This window comes from Plasmodium brasilianum, chromosome 14, assembly GCF_023973825.1.
Source record: "Plasmodium brasilianum strain Bolivian I chromosome 14, whole genome shotgun sequence".
NCBI classification, from domain to species: domain Eukaryota; phylum Apicomplexa; class Aconoidasida; order Haemosporida; family Plasmodiidae; genus Plasmodium; species Plasmodium brasilianum.
The window spans coordinates 2,272,963-2,289,948 of NC_090127.1; the positions used below are offsets into that span (position 1 = coordinate 2,272,963).

General features: G+C 25.0%; 4 protein-coding genes across 4 annotated transcripts; 3 read left to right on the top strand and 1 right to left on the bottom strand.

Moving 5' to 3' along the window:
* Positions 1 to 403: 403 nt before the first annotated feature.
* MKS88_005700 (serine/threonine protein kinase RIO1) lies at positions 404 to 3,415 on the top strand (the record flags this gene model as incomplete). The annotated part of the gene is made up of 1 exon (XM_067218985.1): positions 404 to 3,415. The coding sequence occupies one exon, from the start codon at positions 404 to 406 to the stop codon at positions 3,413 to 3,415; it is 3,012 nt and encodes a 1,003-aa protein (XP_067070906.1).
* Positions 3,416 to 4,793: 1,378 nt separating this feature from the next.
* On the top strand, positions 4,794 to 8,878 carry MKS88_005701 (uncharacterized protein; the record flags this gene model as incomplete). Its single annotated transcript, XM_067218986.1, has 7 exons — positions 4,794 to 4,808; positions 4,988 to 5,047; positions 5,178 to 5,297; positions 5,418 to 5,479; positions 5,724 to 5,817; positions 6,168 to 6,525; positions 6,711 to 8,878. The coding sequence occupies 7 exons, from the start codon at positions 4,794 to 4,796 to the stop codon at positions 8,876 to 8,878; spliced, it is 2,877 nt and encodes a 958-aa protein (XP_067070907.1).
* A 1,297-nt stretch (positions 8,879 to 10,175) lies between these two features.
* Positions 10,176 to 11,778, top strand: MKS88_005702 (ras-related protein Rab-2; the record flags this gene model as incomplete). Its single annotated transcript, XM_067218987.1, has 7 exons — positions 10,176 to 10,224; positions 10,389 to 10,527; positions 10,755 to 10,838; positions 11,001 to 11,202; positions 11,310 to 11,378; positions 11,481 to 11,532; positions 11,732 to 11,778. The coding sequence occupies 7 exons, from the start codon at positions 10,176 to 10,178 to the stop codon at positions 11,776 to 11,778; spliced, it is 642 nt and encodes a 213-aa protein (XP_067070908.1).
* A 757-nt stretch (positions 11,779 to 12,535) lies between these two features.
* MKS88_005703 (uncharacterized protein) lies at positions 12,536 to 13,693 on the bottom strand (the record flags this gene model as incomplete). The annotated part of the gene is made up of 1 exon (XM_067218988.1): positions 12,536 to 13,693. The coding sequence occupies one exon, from the start codon at positions 13,691 to 13,693 to the stop codon at positions 12,536 to 12,538; it is 1,158 nt and encodes a 385-aa protein (XP_067070909.1).
* Between the last annotated feature and the right edge of the window lie 3,293 nt (positions 13,694 to 16,986).

The window sequence follows — 16,986 nt, forward strand, 5'->3', positions numbered from 1 at the left end:
CCCACCTACAGATAAATACAAGTTGAAAAAAATATACGTCACGTATATAGTATGGCCTTTTTTTTTTTTACTGAAGAGTATATAAATATATGTAAAAATATGCATATACATTTTTATATAATAAATGAAGAGTCCTAAAACTCAGGTAAAGTTCAAAAATGTTTTGATTTATTTAAAAATTAATTTTTGCATTCAAAGGATATTGTGAAAAATTATTTTTTTAGAAAAAAAAAAAAAAAAAATTAATATGAAAAAATTAAGAGAACACAAAATAATAAAATAGCTTTGAGGAGAAAAATTTGCATACGTCACAGCAGTAGTTGATTGTTCATCGTTGTTTACTGTGTGTTCCATTATTAGTGTATGTTTAAAGGATAAGTGTTGAGGGAATCAAAACCAAAGAATGCTCAAACGAAAAAAAAAGGAAACAGATTATTCTTATGGAAAGTTCGAAAATTATGGTTACTCAAAAAAGATAAGCAACGAAGTAAAAGTTTCACTTAAGGAAGGAGAAAAACTTAGCAGTAAATTTAGGAACAGAGGTTTAACAAGAGACAAAAGAGCTACAGTAAATTCAGTGCTTGATAATAGAACGTTACTTATTTTAAAAAAGTTAAAAGATAATTTATTAAATGAAATATATGGAGTTGTTAGTTCTGGAAAAGAGGCCTATGTTTTTAATTCACTCAAAATTTTAAATAATGAAGAACTGCATTATGTGGAAGAAATATTGTTAACGTATATGGAAAAAAGGTACAATCGCAGGGGGGATAGTGCCCCCAGTGGGAGAGGGGATGAATGGGAAGAAAGGGAAGAAATAGAAGAACTTGAAGAAACGGATGAAAATGAAGAAATTGAAAAAGTGGAAGAAAATGAAGAAATGGAAGAAATGGAAGAAATGGAAGAAATGGAAGAAATGGAAGAAATGGAAGAAAATGAAGAAATGGAAGAAATGGAAGAAATGGAAGAAATGGAAGAAATGGAAGAAAATGAAGAAATTGAAAAAGTGGAAGAAAATGAAGAAATGGAAGATATGGAAGAAATGGAAAAAAGAGAAGAATATGAGTTGTACGAAGGAAGTGAACAATGCGACTACAGCGCACTTCCCAACGGAAACGAATCCCCAGGAAGTTGTGAGGCAGAAGGATACGTTAACCTCGGACAAGAGAACTATTCGCCCAGAAGACAAATTTCACATAGCCATTCCGAAAAAAGGGAAGATATGAAAATGGAGGACGTAGTTATGCTAAGGGAGTCAGAGGAAACTTTTGATATAATAGATATTTTAGGAAAAATAAGTAAAATGAAATATAAAAATGACAATTATATTTCTACCATATTTAAAGAGAAAAAAAAAAAAAAAAAACAAGTGGTCATATCTTTTGCCACGAAAGTGTATAATACGTCTATCCTAATTTTTAAAAAGAGATCACAATATATGGAAGGAGAATTTCGATTTAGAAATGCCTATACCAAAAATAGAAACCCCAGAAAAATGGTAAAACAATGGTCAGAAAAAGAATTTCGAAATTTAAGACGAATATTAATACACGGATTAAGATGCCCATATCCGTTAGTTTTAAAAAGTAATGTTATTGTAATGAGTATGTTAGGTACTTTAGATAGGGCGTGTCCAAAAATGAAAGATTTAAATTTGAGTGTAATAAAATGGAAAGAATTATATGTTGAATGTATTTGCATTTTACGATTACTATTTTGTAATTGTAAACTTGTGCATGCAGATTTTTCCGAATATAATTTACTTTATTTTTGTAATCATATTTATATTATTGATGTCTCCCAATCAATGGAACATGATCATCCATTCGCCTTAGAGTTTTTAAAAAGAGATTGCTTGAACATTACAAACTTTTTTAAAAAAAAGATCGGAAATGTTGGAAAGGAGGAGAAAAGAGGTGATGGTGGCAATGTTGATGGTAGTGGTGATAGCGGTAATGTTGATGTTGATGATGATAATAATAATAATGGCACGCACCAATTATGTAACGAATACGACTGTAAGAATCTCAATGAAGATTACATTTCAAGGATCCAAAAAAGCTATATATACAAAAATACGGCAAAAATGAACTGTAATAACAATGTACTGCCATCTCGTGACGCACTACATCATGGTAGTAATAATAATACCCCCATTGCTAGCTTAGTAAATGAAAAGTTCTATAGTAAAGTGCATATTTTACCTTTGAAAAAATTATTTGATTATATTGTAAGTTCCAACTTACCTGAAGATATATCACATTTTATTGAAAAGGATAAAAAGAAAATATTTGTAAATCCTTTGGAAATAATGTACCTTCAAATTTATGGCTTAATAAAAAATACTACTTGTATACCTAAATTGGACTTTAAAAAGATACGAACAAATCGAATTTATTTTGAAAAATTAAAAAGAGCTACATGTTATTATGTAACAAAAATTGCTGTAGAAAAAAATAATGAGTTACATTTTAAAAAGTATTGTTCTCACAAAGATGAAATAGAAGAACAAGTGTTCTTACGTTCATGGATCCCGGCATATTTGAATGAAATTACAGATCTCAGAGCTATTGAAAAAGACTTGAAACTTTTGAAAAAAGGAAAATCAGTGGTTAGTCAGTTTGTCTCAAATAATGGAAACGATAATATGGATACGAGTCATAAAAAAACAAATAACACCCATAGTGAATTCATAGAACGGTGTGATCGGAACGAACTCAATAAATGTGTTGTTGCCACACATTTTGATAATGAAATTCGTAGAGAGCACCTCAATAATAAAGGCACCATATATCTTGCGCAAAGAGGAGAAGCCACAGGAAGTTGTAAAATCAAGCACATACAGAGAGAAGATTCTGCACATAAAGAGAGCTGTGAAGAGGATGTATATGATGGGTGTGATCAGCATGATGAGCACGATGGGAACGATGAACACAGGGAAAATGGAGAAGATAAAGAGAATCGTAAGAACTATAAGGAAGAAACAATGCTGTCATTATTGAACGGCAAAAAATTGTCAAAACCGTTTGAAAATTTGACTTCTTTAAACGACTTATCGCATGTGCGTGAATCAGATCTGTCGGATGTGCATAAATCAGATCTGTCGGATGTGCATAAATCAGATCTGTTGGATGTGCATGAATCAGATCTGTTGGATGTGCATGAATCATATCTGTCGGATGTACACAAATTAGACCAGTCGGATGAGCATAAATCAGACCAATCGAACAATGAGAACTGTTGTTTGCAAAGTGAACATGAAGAAATCAAATTCAAAGGAATAATTCCTGAAGGCGTTACAAGAAAAGAATGGAGCAAGCTAGTGAAAATACAAAATCGAGAAAGAAGGAAACATAAAATTCCCAAGTATCAGAAAAAAAAGAAAAAAAAGAAGGTCCACTCGAAAAATAAATAAGGATCCGCCTAAAAAATTAAGAAAAAAAAAAAGAAAAATTTTGGTGAGTATTTATATATATATATATATATGCATATACATATATAAACATATATTTCTCTGTAGAGATAAATTTTAAAAGTAAAAACATAAGCAAATTTTTTATGTGTATACACACTGATGGAAACACAAGAATTTTATGAATTTTTTTACGTTAATCCTGTGTATGGTTAATACGCTCTATAATTTTTATGAATAAGCACAAGGTACGTTGGTGGAAAACAACAGTTATTAAATGAATATACTTAGTGGTTAACAACTTAACATGTTCATAAAATTATTCTCTGTGCATAATTTTAACTGATGATGATGTATAAAATAATATATGGCATTTTTTTTTTTTTTTCATTTGTACTAGTTAAAATGTTTAACATTTGTGAAAATATTAGATTTCTATTTTTCTATGTTATCCTTTTTATATTTGTTCTATCGTATAGATAATATATCAAATATCTCTTCATTTATTCTTTTTTACAACAATTTCTTTTTAATGTATTTGTTTTACTTTTGCTTTTATTAAAATTTTTTTATTGCATGTTAATAATTTTCCATTTTTTTTTTTTTTTTTACATTATAAACAGCTGAAATGTATGCATTTTATTCATACATTAAAATTTATCTAATTTTTCTTTCGTAAACTGCGTCTTTCAAAAACGCGCAAATGAGACATTTTTGAGACACTTTTTACTTTTACATCTTTAAACCTTTTCAAGCAAAAAAATACTTTTTAATTATCTCTAAATATAAAGATATACCTTCACTTTTTTTTTTTTTTTACTCTATATCAATCATATATATTTGATGCACGTGCACCCATATGTGTAGTACTTGCGTGTATACATCTTTTTTTTTTTTTTTTTTTTTTTTTTATTTGCCACTTTGGTTATTTGTGCAACATTATTTATTTTTTTTGCTAAAAATAACTAAAAAATAAAAAGATCAAAAAATAGTTGATAGTATAAAGCGAGATAGAAACTATGAAATGAGTGATACTTTATAAGTGCATTCACTTTCATCTGAACTTTTACTAATAAGATAAAAAAAAAAAAAATAAAATAAAACTTTATCCATTACAAACTACGTTTCTGTGTTTTCGTATGTTTTCCTTTTTTTCTTTTTCCTTTCTGTTTGTTTTTTATTCTGTTTCCTTGTTTTTTTCGCCCTTTTTTAATTGTTTTTTCTTGTTTTTGTTCTCGCACATATGTAGTGAATGCGGATAAAAAAAAAAAACGAACAAATTAAAAACTATGAACAAATAAATTTTCCTTTTTTTTTTAAAAAAAAAATGTGTCTTACCAATCTTGTCACCATTTCTTTTGATTAAATTCCGCATAAAAAAATGGACTTTTGTGAAGTGATAAATTTAAAGACGCAATGAACAAAAATATATTTTATTTTGTCATCTTTTATTTTGTCATCTTTTATTTTATCATGTTTTAATTTGTTATGCTTTATTTTGTTTTATTAAATTTTATTTTTGGGAAATTGCAGTTTTTACAAAGTGTTTTTTTGTCCTTTTTCGCTATTTATTAGTATCCTATTAGTAGTTTAAAGGGAGTAAGCCATAGGCAAAGAACTACTGAATATTCTAAGGTAGCAAAATAACAACAAGATGAAATAAGACATACACAAAATAAAATAAAAACAGTATATACATAAGAAGCAAGGTCCATACTTGTTAACACTGATACCAGTGCTTGTTTATGTTTTTTACTTAATTTAGGAACATAATGGAATAACTAAGTTTTTTTTAAAAGATTTAATAAAAGAGTCATCACTAAAAAACAGTGATACTGTATCAGACAATAAGACAGAAAATAAGGAAAAGCATACGAAGCAAAATGTAAAACGAATTTCAATTCAATTTTTTCCCCTTACAAGGAAATAATATGCATATGTGTATATGTACATATTTACTTGTATGCGCAAAAATGGTACAAGTTCAACTTTTCGCTTAAATTAGGACAAAAATCCGTCGTTTAATGTGTCCTACACTTGGGAAACTGATTCGATAAGCGGATTAAGGTAAAGTCATATATAACACGGTTTAATGCAATAACTGAAACATGTAAATTTATTATTAATTTATATATACTTTTCAGGTACATAAATGTTTTAAATAAAAAAGATAAAAAAAAATTGGGTTTTCAGTGTAACTTAAAATTAACACGGAATAAAAAAAAAGCATATATACACGCATATATGTATGCATGTACATATATTAATATATTTATTTGTTTGTGTCCCCTTTTAAAGGTATTTACTGTAGAGATAAACAGCTCTTTAAAAAGAAAAACAGCGTGTTATACCACATGGTTACATTTAATCATGGCTTAAAATCAAGTGTTGTAGAAGAACTAAAGGTATCTTTTTATAATTTTATTTGCTAATATTTGTTATATATACATATATATATATATATGCATAATGTATGTGTAGTAAATCGCTATTTTTTATGTTTCATTTTTCATACTCTCATTATTTTTAATATCCTAAGTTAAGAAAATATGGAAATCTGTGTTTTCGTAATATTAGTCTTTTTTTAATAAGTTCCCATAAAAATAAGTAAATTGCAATTTTTAAGTGATCCATTTTGAACTCCTTTTAATGAGCGCAAATTTGTTACAAACATTTTATCATATGAGCATATAGATGCATGCATGTACAAATATGTATACATGAACACATCTCCCTTTTCCTTTTTTGGTGCAAGCTTAATGAGAGAACCTCAGACGACAGACTAAATTTTATCAACAATTTCGATGTAAAAAAACGTATAGAGAAAGAGAAAGAAAAGGAGGAGAAGGAGAAGAAGGTGAATCTGAAGATAAAGCAGCAGGAAACTCAAAAAGAATCTTTTAATGATTACAGTTTAATTAAACTTGAAATAGAATTTGTCTCAACCTTATATTTATTAACGTATGAAGAATTGGAAGCGTTGTATTTTTTTTTTTTTTCGGAAAATCTTTTTCCTCTTAATGATAAATATATGAATAAAGAAAATATAATTGAAAAATTTTTAACAAGTATAAGTTCCATTTCGAATAAATATTCCAGTACAATTAAAGCGGGTATATATATATATATTTTTTTTTTTTTTCCCATGTTGATGTACTGCACTTAAACCTACTATTGTATATCACCACATGTGATGATCTAATGGCGCTTTTTTTTTTTTTTTTATTTAACTTCTTACAATTCACCCTTGAAATATATTTACTCCTTCTTCTACCTCTTTTGATTTTCCCCTTTTTAGCGTATAATGTGCCTAACTTAAAAAATGACGTGCAATATATAACATTGAGTGAATACCTAAACGAGTTAAAAGACTCGTTTGAAAAAGATAACAATTTAAAACATAATCCAGATGTAGTAGATGAGGTGGGCACTACAGAAATGAGTATCAAGAACGATAAAGAACATGAGGAAGAAAAAGAAAAAGAAAAAAAAGACGAACAAAATGAAAAAGAAAGAAAAAAAGTAGAAGAAGTAGAAGCAGATGTAGAAGTAGGAAACACAAAAAAAGAAGATACGAATGAGGGTCAGAAACATGACCCAGAAAAAGGAAATGCAAGCACCATGATCTACAATACTGTAGAAAAAAATAAAGAGTATGTACTAGAAAAGGAGATTGAACAGTCGCACGAAAGAAATAAAGAAAATATACAACAGGAAAGAGAAACAGCCATCAAACATAACGGAGGAGGTGTTGTAAAAAATAACGAAATGGATTCTGTAGGAAAAAAAAAGAAAAAAAGGAAAAAAGAAAGAGATATGGATATAGAAACATTAGACGGAAAGGATCATATATTAATAAATTTAAATGACTGTGACATCATCAAGCATAATGATAAATTATTCATCAATTTAACTGCACAAAAGGAAACAAAAGATGATAAAAGAAATAAAGAAAAAAAAACTTTTCTCATAATTAATAATAAGGAAGTAAATAATGTGCAAGTGAGTATGAGTTCAAGTGAGGAGGTCTTATATGAAAATATAAACAATAATGAAAGTATTATCCCTATTAAGGAGAACAAGGAAAATAGTAGAAACATTTTACTAAATATGAATAAAGTGATCAGGAAAACTGCAAAAAGAAATGCAGAAAATAAAAAAAGCACTACGAATGCATGTAAAATGCCACGATCCATTGGAACAAATTTTAAACCTGAGAATATCGAGTTGAGTGAAAATTCAAAAATTAATGATTTAGGAAAAAGATCTTCCCTTGGAACAAATTTAATGGAGAAACAAGAAACCGGAATAAGTGCATTATCATGTAGTAATACCACTCATGAGGGAACCTCCGTAAATGTATCTAAACAGAGCGTAGGTCAAGGAAAGCCTTCAACATATACAGACAAATTAATTGAAGAAAATATGGACATGGCGAATAACGCGAATAAAGAAAAAAAAGTGATAAATTGTAATGAGATAAAATATTCTAGGGAAAATCAAAATAAATGTTATAATATTATAGACGAACAACAGCTAGGTAACCACCCTAATAATCCCTTTACTGTAATGAATACTAAAGACAATAGGAATATCGCAGGAAAACGAAAAAAAAAAAATACGTCCGATGACAGCAATATAGAAATAAATCAAATGAGCATTGATGATTGTAAAAAGAACGATACTGCAACGATGGATAATGATGCAAAAAAAATAAAGCTGTGCTCAAAAAATATTTCAAAGTTTGTGTTTTTCGACGATGTTAACTGTGAAGCGAGGGAAGAGGAAAAGAAAGAGGAGGATGAACGTAAAGATACGGGTAAAGATGCTGGAGTAGATACGGGTAAAGATACTGGTGCAGATAAGAGTGATAATACGGGAGAAAGTACACTTAGAGATACAGACCAAAATATGGACATAGATGGAGCCGATAAAAAAAAAGATCACAAGAAGGAACGTGGCAAAGCAACAATTAGAAGAAGGAATAATTGTATTCCTCGCACAAATGAGATAAACAAAAATAAAAGGATAATGAACAAAATAGAAAGGGAAAATAAATTTATTCGTAAAAAGGAAAAATATAAAGCACAACAACACTGTTCATCACTCATACACGAAAGAATAGTCAAAAGGAACCCTTTCATGAACAGCGCAGGTAATAATAAAACAAGCAGTAACAATAAAAATTATAGCATAAAAGGAAAATCACAGACAAATAAAAAAACATGTATTAAAAATATTTATGAACAAGGTATTGGTATATTTGAAGGAGACAGCGAGAATATATTGCATGGAAAGAAATTCATTGATAAATCTGAGAGAAAGAAATCTGAAAATAGATGCACCTTCTTAAAAAAAGAAATTAAACAGCTATGTAACTTGTCCAACGATAATATAATTCAATATAATGATATAAATTTATCGTGCACACGTTCTCACAGAATATCCCGTTATACAAAAATTTGAAATGTTTAATAAATAACAATATATGTGTTAAAATGTTCAAATTAATTTTAAAAGATTTAAATCTTTTTCTTCTTTATTTGTTCTTCTGCTTCCCTTTCCTTTTATTTACATGTTTCACTCTTTTTCCCCTTTTTTTTTTTTTTTTTTTTTTTTTTGTAATATAAAAAAGGTTTGTGAACAATTTTAAAATTTTTGTTTCGTTTTGTTTCGTATTGTTTCGTATTGTTTTGCTTTGTTTTGTTTTTTTTATATTTAAATTTTTTTTTTTTTTTTTTTACATAATGAAATTGACAATTGTTTCTTATACTTTCATACTTTTATATTTTTTTTTTTTAGTAATTTTAACATTGCTGACGGTAAATTTCACATTTCTAATATAAAAATAGATACATAAAAATGATTTATATATATATGCATATATATATATATTTAAATAAATTAATATAAAATTTTTTTAACTTTTAATTAGATTTTACATTTTACTTATTCCTAATTAAATAAATATATTTTTTTTATTTATATTATTTCTCGTATGAATTTTATTTTTCCTATTTTTTCAATTTTTGTTTTGTTATTTTTTTAATTATATTATATGTACATGTATATTTTTATACGTATATATTTTGATACGTATATATTTTGATACGTATATATTTTGATACGTATATATTTTGATACGTATATATTTTAATATGTATATATTTAATTATTCATTCAAAAAAATTGTAAGTACAATTTATCACTTTTCCATTTTTTTTTTTTTTTAATTATAAAATATATTATAAAAAAGCAAAAAATGGAAGGGAAAGTGAAATTAATAGATACCTTCAATAAATGAACATATATATATATGTAACATATATACGTTCGTATGTATGTATATACAATATAATATTCTTTAACTTTGTGTTTTTCTGTTGAACAAAAACACAGAATTAAAAATAAAAATAGTAAATAAAATGCAAATAGATCAACAAATTGTATATTTTAGTAATATTTTTATTATGTATAATATGTGTAAATTTTTTTTAAAAGCAATATGTACTCGAAAGTATGGGCGCAGTTAAGTATATATAGATATATATATATCATACACATGTACATAATGTGCTTATGTATATATAAATATATATATATAGAATAAGTCAGAAATTAGACTATAATATTTTTTGTTATATCGTAAAATTTTTTAATCAATTTAAGAATTAAACAAGTTCGATATAACCAATGATAATAAATTGTTTTGAAGTATAAAAAAATTAAAAAAAAAAAAAGAGAGAGAACATAAACAAAAACAATGTCTCCTTATGAATATTTGTTTAAGTATATAATAATTGGTGATACGGGTAATTTAAAAAACCGAAATAAAAATATTATTCATTTAAGTGTTCAGAACAAAAAATATCAATATTATTTTTTATGTATGTATTTATAAAAACATTTATTTATTTGTGCATTTGTTTATTTGCATATTTATTTTTATTTATTTATTTTTTTTTTTTTTTTGAAGGAGTCGGAAAAAGTTGTCTTTTATTACAATTTACAGACAAAAGATTTAGAGCAGATCATGATTTAACAATAGGTGTAGAATTTGGGGCAAGATTAATTAACTTAGACAATAAACAAATAAAACTTCAAATATGGGATACGTATGCATACAAAAAGAAAAACAACAATACGTATGCATATATGTATGTATGTTTGTACTTGTATATATGTGTATAGTAAATCTGAAGATGCTCTGTAATGTGAAATGTTGTTCTTGTATCATTTTCTGAAGAAGCCACAATTTACTAAAGAGCATAATAATACATTCAATTATAAGTTAAATTATCTGCTTAATTTTTTTTTTTTTCCTTTTCCCCCCTCGAATTAGTGCAGGTCAAGAATCCTTTAGATCAATAACGAGGTCATATTATCGTGGTGCAGCGGGAGCATTATTAGTTTATGATATTACTCGGTAGATATGCATAAGTTTTCTTTAGATATGATAAAATGTTTATATTTAGTAATAAATTTGTAGTGAGGTTTGTAATGAAAAAGGTCAGTTGTTGTATTATATATTATGTGTAGTATAATTTAAAATTTTTTACTTTTTTTTTTTTTTTTTTTTTACAAATAGAAGAGAAACATTTAACCATTTAAACAGATGGTTAGATGAAGTACGACAGAATTCAAACCCACATATGGCAATTATTTTAGTGGGAAATAAATGTGATTTAGAAAGAAGAGAAGTTTCAGTAGAAGAAGGTGCACAATTTGCTAGACAAAATGGATTAATATTTTTAGAAACTTCTGCAAAAACAGCAAAAAATGTTGAAGAAGTACTAAAATATTTAATTTTTGATTTTTATTCCATTCAAATAGAACATTATTTATAACATTTATTTTTTGATTACTCCTTTTTTTTTTTTTTTTTTTTTTTTTTTAGGCTTTTATTTACACTGCACGGAAAATATATGATAATATCCTAGAAGATGTTTATGACTTGAGCAACGAGGTAATATTTAGTTTTTTTATATATACTTGTATATGCTAGTGTACATATACACACGTAAGCTTAAACATATGTGGTATTCCGTAAAAATGTTCACCTTTGTAGTCGTATGGAATTAAATATGGGCCAACTAACCAGTACTCAAGAGTGAAATTAGGTAAAAAATTCGCAAATGGGTACATAATACATCCACTGTATACTCCACAATATTATTTTGTTTCTTTATTAATTACATTTATGTTTTGCTTTATTTCAGCTTCATTTTGTTTATTTCGTTTTATTTTATTTTGCTTTAATTTATTTTACTTTATTCAGTTTTATTTTGTTTATTTTGTTTTACTTTATTTTACTTTAAGATATGCCTTCTTTACCGGAATCAAGATCATCATTTAGCTGTTGTTAAGTTTTTGTAATGACCACTGGCATGCTTTTTTACAGTATTTTCATGTATATATATGTGTATATGTATATACATTTTTATATGCGTATGTATATGTACATTCTTTATAATTAAATATTATTCATAAAAAAAATGACTAGTTAGTTTTTTTTTTCTTTTTTAAAATTATATTTTAATAATATTTTATTGCATGATTTAATTTATTGTTCTTGGTTTTTGCTTTTTTTTTTCTTTTTTAGTGTATGTGTATATTAATTTGTTCATTTATATTTAAAAATGCAATTTTTTTTTTTTCTTTTTTTCTTTTTTTTTATATTTCTAAATTACTTAAATTTTATTTATTAAAATTTAAAATAAGAGGAAAAAAAGAAAATCAGAAAATATTTACTTTTTTTTCTTTTTTTTTTTAATTTTTTTTTTTTTCCAATTTTCACATTCTACGTGAATCGCAAATTTTAAAAAGAGAAATAGGCAAAATAATAGTTTATTTTCACTTCGCTTAAAAATATTATAAGAAACAAGAAAAAAGTATCAATGCGTATATGCTTATAGAGCATATGAATATGAAGGAAAAAAGTATAACGATAAAGTTTGTATGTGTGTATTATGTATGTATGTGTATTATATACACACGCATAAGCGAATGCAGTAAAAAAAATATCTTACTATGAATGTTTTAATTATTTATTTATTATTTTTTTTTTTTTTGATACTTGAATTTTCACATTAAATTTTTTAGTATTCCTTAGTTTTATTTGTTTTATGTACTGTGAATAGTGTCATAACTGTGGGCACTGTAATGACATAAACAATCATTTTCAAATACATCTGCGGAATAATTGTCGTGAAAGTCATTATCTGCAGAATCATTCCTACTAATATTATCGCTTTCTTCACTAGTACAATCATATGAAGATGAATAATACTCGTTTAAATAATTTGCACAGTACATATTTTGCTCTACTGTTGTTTCTGTGTTATAAATCTCATATATTTTTCTTTTTTTTTTTCTTCTTTTTTTTTTATATATCTCTTTTATTTCTTTATCACTGTTTTCCAAGTTTTTCTCTCGTTTGCTGCTGTTGCAACTTCCACTTTCGCTTTGTTCATCTTCCCCTTGATGGTCGTAACACTGTGATGAAACGTCTATCGCTATATTTACAAAATCCCTTTTTTTGTCGTTTAAACGATTCTTTAAAAATTTATACTCTTCAGAATTTTTATAAGTAGTTGCATTTGTATACCCATTATATAAATAGCAATTTTTTATACTTTCATTTGCTTCGTCCTCATCATATTCTAACGTCTCATAAGATAACATTCCATTTTCTAAATAGGAGCTGCTATATAAATCATCATTTTCATTAGTTCTACTATCATCGCTAGATTGTGTTGTGTTATAATTCGATTCACATGTGGAAATTTGATTATTTAAAAAGAAAGAACTACTATATTCAGGTTCTAAATGTGTTTCATTATTATATAGGTCAATTATATAATGCTCACTTGGATTATTTTCATATATCTCTTCTGTATATATATTTGTTTTATTTTTCACTGCATTACCTTTTTTTTTTATTATTTTATCTTCGTATGTTGTAATTTTTATGCGCTCTAATTTTCTATTGATAATTTTGTTTCTTAAAAAAAAATTACTTATAGGTTGTTTGTAATTGCTAATTTTATAATATGTATTATTACACAAAATTGCAAATACATTATTATATATATATTTAGTATATAAATTAATAAATTTGGTTGTAGATTTATTTAAGATTGTGGTAGAGTAACTCCTGCATATAAGATCCAAAACTATTTTAAATGTTTCCTTAATTACACTAACTTTCAAGGCTAATTTTTTTAATCCTCCTTTTCCCAATAATTCATGTGGTATCCTTGAAAAATGTTTCCATAGCATCTTTTTATGGTTGTTATAAAAAATTAAATTTTCCCGTTACGAAAAACCATAATTATATTGTTTACAAAAAAAAATTAAACTTTACAAATAAATAAATAAAATAAAACAAAACAAAATAAAATAACGAAGATATATAAAATAATGAAATATAACAAACGGGTTATTTAAAAAGATTAAAAGTAAACATTAAATTGAACTTCAACAATTAATTCAAAACATATAGGGCCATTTATGCATGTATTGAATTCTTAATGTATATAACTTTATTTTAAAAATGTGAACATATATTATGGTAGTGTCTTCAAAATGTTATAATATCATGACTATATGAATATAAAGAAACGTAAGACAAAAATAAACATAAAAAAAATTCTTAAATAATTTTAATTTTTTTTGAAAAATAATATATTTATAGCACCATATATTTTTATCCGCATATTTGAGGATAGCTTACGAGTAAAAAGAGAAAAGCTTGTAAGGAACAAATAATAAGCTCTACACGAAAAAAAAAAAAGAAAAAAAAGGAAAAGTGTAAAAGTTGAAATTTAAGCTTGTAAATTATAAATTTTCATTTTTTTATAATGAACTAGCTTTTTTTTCTACAATTTTTATCAAGCAATATTCATTTATTTTCCAGTGTGCAAAAAAAAAAAAAAAAAAAATTAATCCTTATATATATATACATGTAAATATGGCATGCATGGGCTTGAAGAACAATGAAATAAATTTTTTTATAGGATCTATCGTTAAAATGAGAAAATTATACCTTAAAAAAATTAACTTTATAGAAAACTTATATATCCATCCTTTATTATAAAAATAAAGCTTACACACAAACCTCCTTTCTATTTTTCGCTAGCTTATAAATTTAAAATATAAAATAATTAAAAATGTTATTAATTTCATACATATATGTATATGTGAACACTTAATATAAAAACATTTATAAATATTTTCCATAAGACTGTAAAATTCCCATTCGCTCTTTTTAATTTTCCACTTTGAGTGTGTAAGCAAAAAAAAGCCAAAATTATAATATAATTATTCTTGGAAAATCATATTACACTACATATTTTTGTAAATACTTCTTATTCACATAAAATTTTTATCATTTTCTATAATTCGTGAAAATAAAAATATCTGTAAATAAATGAGAACCACAACAACGGATAGTAAACAAAATTTAAAAATTTTTCAAGAACAAATATAACTTATTTTCCCACTACTACATTTTTGCAATCTCTTATATATTATTTTCACATGGGACCTTTTTTCTCATAACGCAACATAGTAAATATCGAAATGTAATGATATTATAATATAAATGTATATATATATATATACATAATACATTGAAATTTAAAACTAATCCTGGTTTCACGTTATTTTATACATTATAAACATGTGTTCTACATTGTTCCAAGTTTTTTTTTTTTTTTCTTAATGTAAAATGAAACTTAATGTTTAGAAGGCTTTAATAACATGTAATTAATGCAATTTTATATAAAATATGAGTTACCTATTTTTTATTAAAATATATATATATGTTTACTATTTTATTGTTTTACTATTTTTTTCATTTGTGTTCACATGTAGTTTGTATATTCATTCAAAATAACACAAAAGGAGCATTTATATGAAAATTTTTTAACTTTTATTGATTAACCAAGGTTATAGAAAGTGTTTTACACAATAATTACATTTACTATTTCCCTAATAGCAAATTCTTTATTTTTACTTTACTGATGTATTATCATGCTCATTTTTTTTTTTTTGAAATTATAAAAGAAAATAAGTAAAGATATACGTATATATAATGAAAAAAAAAGAATGTTAAAAGATTTTTTATTAATATTAACACATTTCTATATTTTTAAAATTTTTACTCTTTCTTATTTTTAATCGTCCGTAAATTCTACGTAAAAAATAAAATAAATATGGCTTTCTCAAGTGCGGCTAACAATTTTCCTTTTGTGTTGTTGTATCAATAAATACTTTTTTACTATACACACATTAAGCACAATAAATGTTCTCAAAAAATTGAAGTACATATTCACTAACAAAAAATTCAACCAATAAATGGTTATCCATTTTAAAATAGACTATTTATATTTATATATGAATAAAGGTTAAAATTGTAAAATAAAATTATGCATTATAATAGTAACTTGTGAAAAAAATTAATTTTATTCCCCCTCAAACTTCTTATTTTTTAATAAAAAAAATAGAGGGATATTAGGAATATGCTTTCTTTACTATTACATGTAACACTAAAAGAAGTAATATACAAATCCTTTTATTATAGAACTACATAATCCTTAATAATAAAAAAAAAAAATAAATTTAAAATTTTCTCTTTTTTAATTTTTTATTTATTAAATGCTCTATTCTTTTAATTATTATAGTTTTAAAATCCTATACTTTTTCGTTAAATATTTTTAATACAACAGAATTATTCCTTTTAAAAGTATTTATCATTGTACATATATGAATTAAATATATTAAAAGAACATTATAACAATAAATATACTGTTACTCATGTGTAATAGTGTAAGCAGAGGGTCAAAAAATTTTACGTTGTAATTTAATTAAGATAGTCCTAGTAAATAACTACAAGTCGTTCTATTTTTGCCTCTATGTTATCTTATTGGGATTTGAGAGTGAACTTCATGAATTAAAGTGTAACCATTTTTTAGTAATTAAAAAGGAAAACAAAAAATAACAATTGAGGAATAAATGTTAAAATTTTTTAAATATTATTATTAATAGATAAAACTCTTATTACACAATTATTTCTAGAAATAATTATCTGAACCATGATAGAAAAAATATAGAAGATAATTATCTATGGAAAATATATGGAAATTTGTATTTTGAACATTAAAGAAGCAGATTCTTAAAAAAATAAAATGAGTATAAGTATCTTACAATTAAAATTCAAGTGAGCACTGGAAATTTTTTAATACTTACATTAAGAAACGGGGGAAATAAATATGTGTAAATGTATCATACATTTAATAATAATCTTAAAAATTAAATATATTTTTTAGCATAATCTTTTACTGAAAATAGTAAACAGGTTTCAATACGAAAATAACGCATATAAAAGTTACAATACGTGTTTATTCTTGAAAATAATGAAACTGAATGTATAATAAGGTTAAAATTAAAAACGTTATTTATAGTATTTTAAACAACAGAAATGTAAATGCATAAGAAATATTATAAAATAATAGTAAATAAATTGACTTCACAGTAGATAATGAAGTAAAAAATATTATTATTTAAGAATA